This window comes from Phaenicophaeus curvirostris, chromosome 18 (assembly GCF_032191515.1).
Source record: "Phaenicophaeus curvirostris isolate KB17595 chromosome 18, BPBGC_Pcur_1.0, whole genome shotgun sequence".
Taxonomy (NCBI): domain Eukaryota; kingdom Metazoa; phylum Chordata; class Aves; order Cuculiformes; family Cuculidae; genus Phaenicophaeus; species Phaenicophaeus curvirostris.
Genome location: NC_091409.1, coordinates 13,859,183 through 13,872,594, shown reverse-complemented (window position 1 = coordinate 13,872,594; position 13,412 = coordinate 13,859,183). Strand labels below are relative to the sequence as shown.

At 42.9% G+C, this 13,412-nt stretch overlaps 1 protein-coding gene across 1 annotated transcript in view; it reads right to left on the bottom strand.

The window, feature by feature from the left end:
• Positions 1–446: 446 nt before the first annotated feature.
• Positions 447–13,412, bottom strand: part of CHMP4B (charged multivesicular body protein 4B) — a 31,197-nt gene continuing 18,231 nt past the window's right edge. The window contains exons 2-5 of the mRNA XM_069871787.1: positions 6,172–6,349; positions 5,313–5,427; positions 4,174–4,300; positions 447–1,258 (exon numbers count right to left, since the gene is read on the bottom strand). Of these exons, the coding sequence (XP_069727888.1) occupies positions 1,191–1,258; positions 4,174–4,300; positions 5,313–5,427; positions 6,172–6,349 (488 nt within the window). The 3' untranslated portion in view covers positions 447–1,190. The remainder of the gene's footprint in view (positions 1,259–4,173; positions 4,301–5,312; positions 5,428–6,171; positions 6,350–13,412) is intronic.

Below are 13,412 nucleotides of genomic sequence, written 5' to 3'. Positions count from 1 at the left end.
ACAGTGCTTACAGGATTTCCTTCTCTCCCAGCTACACCTGAATACTTCCGTTAAGACACCGCACTGCATGCAAGATGCTCACTCACAGCTCTATAAATGCTTTAAAATACAGTAGCACAGTGCAGAACAGCTATCGTTTCCATGACAAGACAGAGCTCCCAGCTCTGCCCCTAAGCCTGTGGTTCTACTATTAATTCAGCTTTGACATCTCCTTAGCGTGGGGATTTTGACAACGTGGACCAGAATACTATTACAATAAGCAAACAGCAGTAGTAGCCCTTCAGCAGTTTCACTCAGCTAAGACTGTAGTTTATACAGCTAAGCTACAACCAAAAACTCAGTCAGCTTTAAACTGTGTACGTCACTCATAGAAATAGGCCAAACTGCTCATAAGTTATAGTCAGATTACTTAAGTATCACAAAAAACTGACAACAGCAGCCACAGATGAAAATTAATCAAGATATTTAATACAGTGCAATCCATAGTAGTTTCTTAATTAAAATAATTGTGTGCATGTATCTGAACGGGTTATTCATTATCACAAAAAAGCAATAAACACTGTAGTGCTATGTAGAAAAATGTACAACTGAAATTTAAATCTTCACTACTTTCAAAGAGCATTTGCCAATTGCAAATCATCATCACCAATTAAAATGGGAATAGTGACTACATTGCTGCGGTGACAGACACAAGGCTGGCCACACATCAGTTGAGGGATATAAATAGAACTGCGAAGAACTAAAAAACTAAAGCATTCTTGCACCTAAACACGATAAGAAGCCGGTGGTGGCTTACGACTTGTCCTGGTTTTTAAATGCCTTATGAGACTCCTAGACACACTAAAACTGACTTAAAATTACAGAGTGTTTTTCAGCTTATTTCAATTCAATATGGCCCAAACTTCTGAAGATGAAGATCCAGCAGTGGCAATACAGTCCGAAAGCTGAATGTTTGATTTTGCAAATACCTTTTTACAGAAATTCAACTGTATAAACTGCAGGCAATTCCCCCTGCTCCCCTTCTTTCCTTTGTGCAGACCATGCTATGCAGAAAACAGCAATGCAGTTCCCACTGCTTTGGGTTAAAAGTAAAGATAAAGACATTTTGCTTATGCTTTCTCCTCAACACAACACATTTGCACCCAGAATAGGTAATCAAAGTCTTTTTTTCCAGCCAGTTACTGCTGTGGTTACATGGTTCCTGCCCAAGCTTCCAGCTCTTTCATGTCATCATCCTCTTCTTCCTCTTTCTTCTTGGCTGCAAAAATTAAAAGAAAAGAAATAAGTGGGAATCTTGACAGAACCCCATCTCAATTATTTGTGGCAGAGAATCCTCTATGCCCCTGACCTAACCAATACATGAAGTACCAAATGCCTGTAGAGGTAAAAAACACCTTTGTGAATTGAAAAGGTGCCTTGTGATAAAGCCAGAATGGGCTAAGCTTCCTGATGGAGTGGAAAGAGACAGCAGCTCACAGAGGAACGTGCGTGAAGGGTAAGACGTGTACACCAGCAGGGTGCATCATTTTCCACAACCACCAGACCTCCAAGGAGAAGACCCTGAATTTTTGTCTGACACCTCCAGTATGACAGTTTCTCCCCTACTAAAGAGTTCTTTATTCCATCATGAAGTCCTCAAAGTGCAACACACGAGGTTATGGCGTTTTCATCTATCGAGGTATAGAATTTGGAAGCCTGCAACCCCACGTCAATCCAAGCTGTTCAGGGGCTAAAGAGGTAACAGCACTGGGCACGTCCTGCTCCCCTTCTCATGAGTCGCTGGCTGGACATGGATGCTTAGCAGCACCCTACATGCTGCCCCAGTATCAATTTGCTCCATCGAGGGAAGCAAGTGCTGCTATTTGTCATAACATGACAAGTACAGTTTCTGGAGATGAAAACCATTCACTCAGCAAAACAAGCTTTAACTCAGAAACGGCTGCAATAATTTTGGGAAATACCAAACAAAAAAAAAACCAAAAAAAAAATAGGTCATTTCCTCAGGCAGAGTTTTCGCTTCCAAAAGGGAAAAAAGAGAGTCAAACAATTCATGCTCAAAATGGCTTGTGTTAGTCCAAATGAAATATTTACATAAGAGAACTGTGTCAGCACTAAGTCAAACTCCAGATCTACCACTTGTACAAGTTTGGAATTTATTTCCCTAAATGAAACTCTTCCTCCATCAAACACAAGGAGGCCTCTTAGGCCTCCATTAAACAAAACAGCTTTTGCCTGAATTTCTTCTGACATCAATTTAGCTGACAGGCAGCAGAGAAAAATTTCTCATTCAGACTGATTAAGTTAAAATCCAAACGGCTCCTGAGAACTGGAAAAGCTGGAAAGCTCAGGCTCATTTTCCATTTGAGGAACAAAAAGGAAGCAGTAAGTCAGCTCTACCACAGAAGAACCATTACTTCTCTCCAAAAGACACAGTAAGCATGCACCTACATGGTCAGGTAAAACCCAGCCCATGATGAACAGAAGTAAACTTTCAATGCCAGTTTCTATTAAGTCAATTTTAAGTGAAAAACAATTTAGGTTAAAACAAATGAACAAACAAAAAAGCCCTGCACACAATATCCCCACCCACCACCACCCCAGAATCCCCAAGTCTCCCGAATGCAAGTCTGGGAGGCAGTTTTATTTAAGTAGCTTGCCATTTAAATACATTATTGGAATTCTAATTTACATCCAAAGCAGCTTAGCATTAATCCTATAAACCACTGAGTTTTATACTCATAGTTTTACTGCAAAAACATTCATAGTTTTGATTATCTATATCACTTCAGGATGTGCTATGTCTAAGTCTTACACTGTGTAGGTACTTAAATACGTGCACAATTACAACATCTCTTACATGTGTGCAGTTCCTACTACCTAATATGAAGCATAAAGTATATTTGGGGTCAAGTTAGTCTGTTCTAATGTCCATACTCAAAGCATAATTAGAGAACAAACTTCATGAAGCCAGCTAGAAAATAAAGAGGTAACACACACGTTTACTTAAACTCTCTCCTGCTGTTGAATCTGAATCTAAATATAAAGTCTCTGATTTAAGATGCTTTGATAAAACTCACTCGCCTCTCATCAATGCTTGTCAGCAAAACAGCACTAGAGAAACACAAAATCAATTGTGCTACAAATAAAAGAACTACAACGCACAAGGAGCAAACTTCATAGAACGCCACCTAAAGCAGAACCTTGCTGTTTGGCAGCATCTGCTGCTCCCCAGGTCCTTTTAAGCTTGGAAAGGCAGCAAGATAATTATAGATACACTGATCTATTGGGACTGTTTTCATTCGCTAGTTCTTTCAACATTCTTTCCCTAAGTAAGCACATAAAATAGATCTGCAAAGACTACAACTTATTCTTGATACATTACAGCAGATGTAGCAAAGCAGGCTAGTAAAGCTTCACATCCCATGAATGCATATCAGAGGTATTCCAACTAAACTGTGTTTCAGGAGGTATCACTTCTAATTCATAAAAGAGTGGCCAGTTCAGGTTTAACAGCATCTTTGAATTATCTGTGTAAATACAAACATTTCTTGCCCTTTTTCCATGTAAAATCATAACTCTAACTAAAATTTCCTGGTTATATGCGCTGTAAGATTGGGGTGTCCTGAAGTTTGGTACTGTCTGGCATGAGTACATGCAGACCTCAGGAAGGCCACAACTGTCTCCAAAGAGGGGACTCTGAGGTTAATTCCTCCCAAAAGCCAGAAAAGCAGGGATCAAATTAACAAAGCAGCAGCAAGCAAGCATGGTTCAATGTGGTTATCTGAACCAGGCTGGGACTAATTCCCATTCCCTTTACAGTCCTGGTGTATGTCCCTGATAAGCCAGCAGCAACTGCTAGCAGGCTTCCTTTTTCCACATCTCCACCCTGCCCTGAGCATCATCCACGCTGTATAAACTGGTACTGAACAGAATAGATAGAATAGATAACTAGAATAGGTAACAACTGCTCCTGCAACAGCTACTGATCCCCATGGCTCTTATGAAAGGCAGGTTACCCTACAGAGACTCAGCATGACATGGGATTTGTGATTTATGAAGCAATTTGAAGAAAACATCTGTGCTGCCTCCAGCTGGATGTCTCAAATCCAACTTGCTGGTAAATAAGCATATTTTTACCAATCCCAGATGCTTCTGGTGAAGGTCCATACATACCTGGCTTTGACGGTATTGATATTGAGGGCACATTTGGTAGTGGTACTGTCTCGGGACCACTTATTTCCAGCAAGTTTTTGTCTAGTTCTTCTTGTTCTAGTTCCTCTAGTTCTGCCAGGAGTTCATCCTAGTTTTTTAAAGGAGACAAAGAAGAGAAACTTTAAGTCATTTTTATTAGCAAGTACATTTAGCTGGCACCTTGAAGACTGTGTTCAGTTTTGGGCCCATCACTACAAGAAGGACACTGGGGAGCTGTGGCAGGTTCAGAGAGGGGTAATGGAGCTGGTGAAGGGACTGGAGAAGAAGCCTTGTGAGAGGTGGCTGAGGGAACTGGGGTTGTATAGCCTGGAGAAAAGGAGGCTGAGGGGAGACCTTATTGTAGTGAGGTGTGTCCTGGTCTCTTCTCCCAAGTGACAGGCGATAGGATGAGAAGAAATGGCCTCAGCTTGTGCCAGGGGAGGTTTAGATTAGACATCAGGAAAAATTTCTTCACTGAAAGTGTTCTCAGGCACTGGAACAGCTGCCCAGAGAGGTGGTTGAGTCCCCATCCCTAGAGGTGTTTAGAAGACAGGTAGATGAGGTGCTCGGGGATCTGGTTTAGTAGTGGATGGGTACAGTTAGACTTGATCTCAATGGTCTTTTCCAACCAAATGAGCAAACAATTCTGTATTATTAAAGCAAACGGCTTAAATGCCATCAGAGCAAATTGAGTCTGAATCTTCATCTGAATTCCTGTATGTGACATCTTGGAGGGTGAGGAGGGTGGGGAAAGCAGTAAAGAGAATAAATCCGAGTCCAAACATTCTGAGATCAGGCCGTCCAGACCATTCTCAGTGTGAAGTCAGGGTCCCAGCTGCTGTATGCAGTGGTAGGAACAGCCAGTAACAAGTTCCAGGAGAGATTTCATACCTTACACTCCACTAGACACACGCAATACGTAGGTCTTAGAAGAAAGATCTCATGAGTCACCATCCCTGGAGGGATTTAAAAAATGTGCAGACGTGGCACTTAAGGACATGCTTTAGAGGAGGAGCTGGCAGCATTAGGTGAAGGGTTGGACTCTATGATCTTAAGGGTCTTTTCCAACCTAAATGATTCTGTGATTTTACGATATAAACAGAGGCAAACGTAAAGCTTACCTCATCAAATTCTTCCCCAAATCCTACTGGCTTTGAGATGGCTGTTGAAATCTCATCTGCCAGCTCTTGCTGTTCTGCAATGTCCTGCATTAATTCATCTACTTTATCAATATCCCTGTAAAAGAAAGGAAGGAGTTTCATACAATAAGGCATTTTCCCAGTCAGCGCTTATGGCTATATTACTTGGGTTTTTGTAGAAATGACACGCCACAGTGACATTTTACAAGGTCCTTTCCCAAAATACACTTTGCATAGAAGTCTGAATTCCAATTCCCTTGGTCTCCACAAAATTACGCTTGTATTTTTTACTTCTCTCTAAAAGCTTAGCTCACAGCAGTTACGTACAGAGGCTTCATATGAAGAGGTTTTGTTCTGCATTACTGGTATTAGTAATAATTTGCTCTGTCTCCTGATCCAGCATTATTATATTATCTACAATACTTGCTTTTGGAGCAGTAAAACATTCCCATAATGCAGTTTCCTTTAATTATTGCTTAATACACAAACTCCCCTACATAGAAATAAGTTTAAGTGTCCCATTGACACATAAAATCCTTGCTGCTACTCAGTGGATCTGTAACTGGTGTACCTTCCCATCTGCTTTAGACCACACTGGTGCCAGCCTTTGTTCAGACAAAGGCAGTGGCTATGTCCCATGTGAAATGGTGGCAAACTGGGAAAGCATCTACACTTGCACATTTTGTGCAACACAAAAGCACATCCAGTATTTTAGTTTAATTTCAGGTATAGCCTTTTAAAAGACGAGTTTGCTACTCTATCTCTACCTTTGGTTACAAACCACCTAGCATTTAGCAGATCAAACAAATGACAAACAAAGGTACAGAAGGGAATAACTTACATGTTGTCATGTGCAGCTTTCATCGCTTTAGCAGCAAAACCCATGTTCTTAAGCACTTCAGTGTTAGTGTTGGCATTCTCAAGGGCTTCCCTCTGGAATTCAATTGTGGATAACGTGCCATCTATCTGTGCAAGCTGCTTCTCATACCTCTTCTTACGCTTTAGGGCCTGAAGGGCAGCTGAACAACAAATAAAAGAGTAGAACTTGTGAGATTTGCGCCCAGAACAGCCATTCACATTTTGTACCAAGTGCCACTCAGTACAGAGAAACATTGAGCACGTTCTGTTGTTTGTTGTCCACTTTTCTTCCTAGATAAACTAAGTGCCTAGGCCTTGTGTTGGCCTTCTTCAACAAAACTGTTCACAGGTGGCCAGATGCCCACTGTCCATCCCCTGCCCCACAAAGAACGCAAGCCAAGGAGCAACTCAAGGATCCACTCGCTCACAACACACCACAAACCAGAGACTACAATACAATAAACAGCAGGCTTCAATATGCAAGCTGATCAACCTAAAAACATCTTTGTTCACCATCAGCCTTGATCAATTTGTTGTTGGTGAAGCTCCTGTCGGATGAGGTTACAATGCTGTTGCAGGTCCCTAACACCCAGCTGAACTCCTGGGCTGGAGCTGGGAGAAGCCACTCGTTCAAACACTAAGTAAGACGAATATTTCTGGGCTGGAACTGGACGACCTTTAAGGTCCCTTCCAACCAAACCATTCTATGATTCTACAAAATACACCTATTTGCACACATATGGAAATACTTATATATAAACAAACTCTGTTTGTGTTTCATATTACTCCTGCTACAAGGTGCTGCCTACACAACAGTCTCTACTTTCAGGCATGAGAAGATGCCATCATCTTCATTGTTTTGAGCAATTTATTGCTCGTCGCCACTTGTTCAACGCCTGCTCATTGCAAGAGGAGCCCACTCAGAGCTCTGCACTTAGATCACCTGCACAGGACTGGTCCAACCCGCCACACAGCTAAGCTGCTCCAGCTCCTTCTTCAACGCTCAGCTCCACCCCACCCACAGGTATGCGTCCCACTGGTGACAACAGGGAACAGCCACCTCTTCCCCAGACACCCAGACACACACCAGACTGGCGTATGGTCGTTCCCCAACACTGACAGTGAACACAAACTAGACTTACATGGCTCAAAGTTTTGGTAGGAGCTCCAGTGTGGGCAGAACCTACCAAGCACTGAGCACCACTGGCTGATGAACAAATGCAAGGTATCAGATGGAGCAAGACATCTGACTAGAGCTTCCCTTCCCAGCACTTCTACTTCCTCTGCTGAGATGAACAGACTTGTCCACTGTGTGATAGACTTGGTCATATAATACATTCAGCTACTTTAAAAACTCAGCTGCTGCCCCAACAGCCTTACTCACAGTTTCTGAATTCAGCCACGTGCACACTCCATTTCTTCAATGCTCTCAGCTCTGGGAAACTCACAGCACACAACTATGAAGGTGTCACCACATCAGCTCTTCCACACAGCTGGCACAAGCGTACCATGCATGGAACACACGCTCTGCTAAAAATCAACGTCCTAGACCTCTCAACACAGCAGTCACACATACCAGGAATGGTGGCAAATAAAACATTTAAAGATGTTATTTCAAACCTTTGGTTCCTATTCATGGTTCCACAGTAGACTGGGGAGGGGTGGGGATGTGGAGGACAAGGAGTAGGAAAACCTGAGAGCAGAAAGCTTCCCTTATCTCCCTTACTAGAGGGATGATTACCGTGCGACATGAGGAGTATGTTGCAGCAGAAGCAAAACAGCTCCTCTCCTAAGAGCGGATTAAGGCTGCAGGCACCCTGTGGATTTTGTCAGATGCCATCTTGAGAAGCTTGACAGTCCTTCAAGATAACGTCCTGGTATCCAGCAGCCCTACCTATTCCAACAGTTCTAAAATTGGCTACGGATATACTGTATTTGATTGCTTTCAAATTACACTGATGGATTAGAGAATGAAAAAGTACTTTGTGAAGATACCGCTGAGGTTGCCAAGCACACAAAGGAGCACAGGTTGAACAGGAGCAATCACAAACACAAAAGCCCTGTTCCAACACAAACCAAAGTGACAGGACGAAGGGTAATCACTATGAATTGGAAGGGGGAAGATTTAGATTAGACATTAGGAAGAAATCCTTCATGATGAGGGTAGTGAGGCACTGGCACAGGTTGCCCAGAGAAGTTGTGGCTGCCCCATCCCTGCAGAGGTTTCAGCTTGTGGGGCTTGAAGCAATCGGATTCAGTGGGAGATGTCCCTGGCCATGGCAGGGAGGTGGAACTGGATGGGCTTTAAAGTCCCTTCCAACCCAAACTGTTCTGTGATGCCAAAGACCCAAAATGAGCCCCTGCACTAGCTTTTAGTCCAGTCATCAGGAAACCACCCCACTATTCTGGGGCCAGTTTAACATCCATTCCTGTTTGACAGAAGTGGGAACAGGGCTGAGAGTTTGTGTAACACAAAGAACAATGTTTGCTCTGCAGAATCAGCACAAATATCATCTGAAACATTCCAGCTTTATGCCAGCTCATAAAGGGATGAGCAACACACTTCTGGTATATTGAGTCTGGTTAATTTTACGCTAATGGTTTCATTAAGGATATATGAAGTTTTCTCCCTCACAAAGATAAAACTGTTAGCAGGCTCTTTATACAGCGAGAGATGCTGGGACAGCATCAAGGAGCGATAGGACATTCTTCAGAGAGGATTTTGTGCATCATGGGGAATTGCTGGCAAACCTGGAGATTTTGTAAACATTACACAAACACAAGTACTCCAAATGTACAGTTCCCCACTACAGCTTTCTCTGGCTACAGTTCATCTAGATTTCATGTTTATGCACTTAAAAGCTGCTCAGACACCAAACATGGCAAGCATCAGCATAGAAGAGGCTCTGTCAGGACTACTGGGTAACCCTTCTCCTCCTGCTTCCACACACACCAGCTCGGTGTATCAGACCTGCCTTCCTCAGCCTTCAATCTCTTTTATAAACCCTTTCCTTGTTGAATTTCTCTATCATATATAGAGATCAAGGCTCCTGCTTTTACAAAAGCATGGCATGTAATATTCCAGCTTGCAGAACTGAGCAGAGATACCCCCCAAGACCTCAAGGACGGCACGTCTCCCACGCAGCTCAGGCAGCAGAGTTCTTGCCAAGCCCCCTTGAGTTCCTGGAGCTCTCAGCCAAGCACCCACCGTGCTCGGATCTGTTACAGTCAGAAGCCTGGAACGTAGATCCCTGCCTAGGAATGGGAAAATAAACATCTTCGTTTTAAAACTCACCTTGTTTCAAGTGAAAGCTTATAATGGATTCAAGGGATTTTCTATAAACACTTCTAGCTCCTTCGTACCAAGAGTGACCAAGGAAGATATTTATATCTTCTCCTCTCTCCAATAAGGAATATGCAAGGACAAAGCCTCCCATGGCCACAGTGCACCTCTTGTACCTACTTGAAGATTGACTGGTCGAGATGCCTATTTCAGTAGACTAAAAGGAATAAGGACTGACCACAGCCCCAGCAATAACACAGGGCCACACATAAAGCTCCTGTGCATTTCAGCAAAAACATTTACCACAGGTTGATTAACATCAAAGTGACAAACTTCTGCAGTGAAGAACATTTATCACCAGAGATTGCAATTTTTTGCAGCCAGGAGCACTGAGGGATGTAGAAAAAGGTATTTAGTGTCCTCAATTAGATGATCATAACTTCCTGCAATTTATTTTCATCTGTGTCTCCTTGTTCATAACTAGGAAATCTCCTTAAGCCAAAAAAATACCAAGTTAATTTAGGTCACTTGCATTCATTGCATCCTGAGAGCTTTGGAAATTTGTTTCCCATATTCTTTCCCCCACAGAAAAGTATTTGCACTTTACATTCAGGATTCTCCTTACTGCAATTTTTAGCGCTGCCCCTTCTGCAGATGCTGCCAGGCACCCATGTCTGGCTGCAAATGCAACTCTGAGAACACTGGGTGGCTTTAAATTGGAAGGGGGAAGATTTAAATTAGACATTAGGAAGAAACTCTTCGCGACGAGGGTGGAGAGGCCCTGGCCTAGGTTGTTCAGGGAAGCTGTGGCTGCCCCATCCCTGGAGGTGTTCCAGGCCAGGTTGGATGGGGCTTGGAGCAACCTGATGCAGTGGGAGGTGTCCCTGCCCATAGCAAGGGGGTGGAACTGGATGTACTTTAAGATCCCTTCTAACCTAAACCATTCTATGATTCCTGCATCTCTACCAGCTTGATAGAGACTGCTGGGATCAGTGCAGAGCTTTCTATGCTCTATCAGTCTCAGCTCCAAAACCAGGCTGCCAAGTGATCATTTATCTGCATCTAATTCCATTTCCTTCAAGAGAAATACTTAAAATCATGTTAATTTGTTTAAGTCCATTACAGTTCAGTTGATTTTTCCATCTCTCTGTACTGAATTCTCAATTTTCAGATATTTCATGAAGAGCACAATACCCACAGCTCAGAGATCACAATGAGTTCCTAAAGAAAATGTCCCTTTGGAAGCAAAACAAAAGCCATGCCACCCTCTGCATGAAAGGGAAGATGAAAGAAGAGCCATCAACTCCTGCCTGAATCACAGGACCAGCACCAGCTCCCGTCAGCACAAAGAACAGGTCTGCAAATTCTCCATGTGTTGCTATCACACTTCACATTCTTCACAGAGTGAAGGTGTCTGATGGAGATATCGATCTGAGGGGGCGATTCTGTTCTCATCTACAGCAACTTTATCTCTACCTCCTATTTAGGCATCGATTTCTGAAAATTGATGAGCAGTTCTAATGGCTTTTTCCTGCACAACAGTCTTTACCATCTACATAAATACCTACTGAAATCTCACATACTGCCAGAGTAATACATTTCCATTAAGTCCTCCTTGAAGACGAAGCTACAAATACTTAATTTGTAGGTAATGACATTGGCTCTATTTCTCAAAAAAAAACCAGTTTTCAGAATTTTAAGTAAGTATGAAAAAGAGACAGCAAGCTATAAATGTGTCCTCTAGCATCACACTGTTTTATACACACGCAAGAAGCAGATGTGTGTTTGAAGTCAAAGGAGATCACGGCCCAGCTCTACTCTTCATGCAGGCTGGCAGCCATGGGGGAGGCACCCTCGGGACCCACACCCCTAATTATGCCTTTACTGCTTCCAAGATAGTAATTACATCGGCATGCAATGTAATTTAATACCCAGCTTTAATTGCTGTGGAACTGCTTCAGCAGGACCTGCAACCATAAATTAAGTCTAAAGCATTTATTCTCCAATGCAGCCAGACTCCACTCACAAACCAGAACCTGTTGCTAGAGATCACCAGCACATTCTTCTACAAATGGCTGATACGAGTTTCCTGACAGCACAACAATTTATCTTATCTGAGAGTAAAAAAGCTGTATGAGATTACAAGATCACCAGACCAGACTCTCAGAGCAAAGGGCTCAGAAAGAATAAGGGCTGGATGCTTGCTCTCACCATACTGTGGCTGTGCGTTTCTCATGGAAATGCCTCCTTTTATACAGAATAATGCACAAAGATTCCCACTACGGTCTCTCCGTGTCACTATCTACTCAAGCACAGCTGGTAAGTCCGGCGCGTTGCAGGCAGTGAGTACAGAGCAGGGCACAACTCCAGTGATATTGCTCTGGCACGGAGCTGAAGGAAATCGCTCTGTATAAAAGCCTCCCCAGGCACAGGTTTGGCAACAAAGGACACCAGCGGCAGGTACAGAAAAAGGACAGGTAGTTAGGGTCAAGGTTCAAAGGGACTTTCCACTGATGTCACTCAATAACACCGTAATTCCTCCTCCCAGAGCATCCTCCCTTTAGGTGGGGTTAACTTGTTCTTGGAATATCCCTATCATATACAAAAACAGTAGGACCAGTTCAAATCATTGGCTGGATTAGGAGGGCTTTTTTCCTTGTCCGCCCTCCCTTTTTTCCTGCCTCTTCCCCGCCCCCCGCCCCCCCACTTTTTTTTTAGCTCAAATCTCCCATAGGCTGCACGAGAGAAATACCCAGCAGTTGCCAAACCACTTGAAAAGAACAAACTGACAGACCACCCCTCCTGCCCGGCTGAACAGCCACGAGAGGAAATAGCTTCAAATTGTGCCGGGGAGGTTTAGATTAGATATTAGGAAAAATTTCTTGACTGTAAGAGTGGTGAAGCCCTGGCAGAGGCTACCCAGGGCAGTGGGGGAGACTCCATCCCTAGAGAGGTTCATAAACAGTGTGGCTGTGGCATTTGGGGACAGAGTTTAGTAGGCACAGTGGGTTGGGGTGGTGGTTGGACTGGATGAGCTTAGAGGCCTTTTCCAACCTTAATGATTCTGTGATTCTATGACTGGATAAACTGATGTGAGAAAACTGTCAGTAGGCTTAGAATTTACTATTTAAAAAGGAAAAACACTTAACATCTAAGATGACCTTCACTTAGTGAATCAGTGCAGCCCAAATGGTAGTAAATAAGTTTGGTCATTAAGTGGGAAGTTCATTTTCACAAGATGACAGCAAGAACCTGCCAGTGAACACACAGGATTTCAGAGGGCAGGTGCCGAGGGTGGCTTACCTTCTGAGTCCAATGTGTATGGTGAATCACATGCATTTAAAATATCTTCTAAAAAAAATAACAGCACAACAAAATTCAGTTGTACTTTATTTGAATTTTAGTAACATTTTCAGCTGAATGCATAAAGAAGTAGGCACTGGGGAAAAAGTAGCTATATATACATTATTGTAATGAAATTAAAGGTAATAGATTTAAACCTATTTAAAACTAACTAGGTGACTCCTGTCATCCATCAGAAGATGATGAGTAGGCTCAGAACGATCTTCTCCATATGACATTTTGATGTATTCATTGTCTTTATTACCAGCTACAACTGGGCTGTTGAAGCCAATTTTTATTCCAAAAGATTTCACCACAGTACTCCGACCCGTTAAAGTGGATATGAATAGTTTATGAGCTCTTTTCCACTGGCAAAGTAATACAAAGCGTCTCAGTGCTAATAAGAACAAGCCTCTAAACCCTGTGGCTCGTTTTGACACAAAAATTCTCCCAAAGAAACAATCAGCTTCCAGAGCAGAGGGGGAGTCTGGTACAATTGTAGCTGCGCCCAAAGTGGTCAGATCTGGCCTGGCTGCTTCAATCATTTGAACATAAAAACACATATAAATGTACATTTGAAGAACATCTTACAGCCTTTT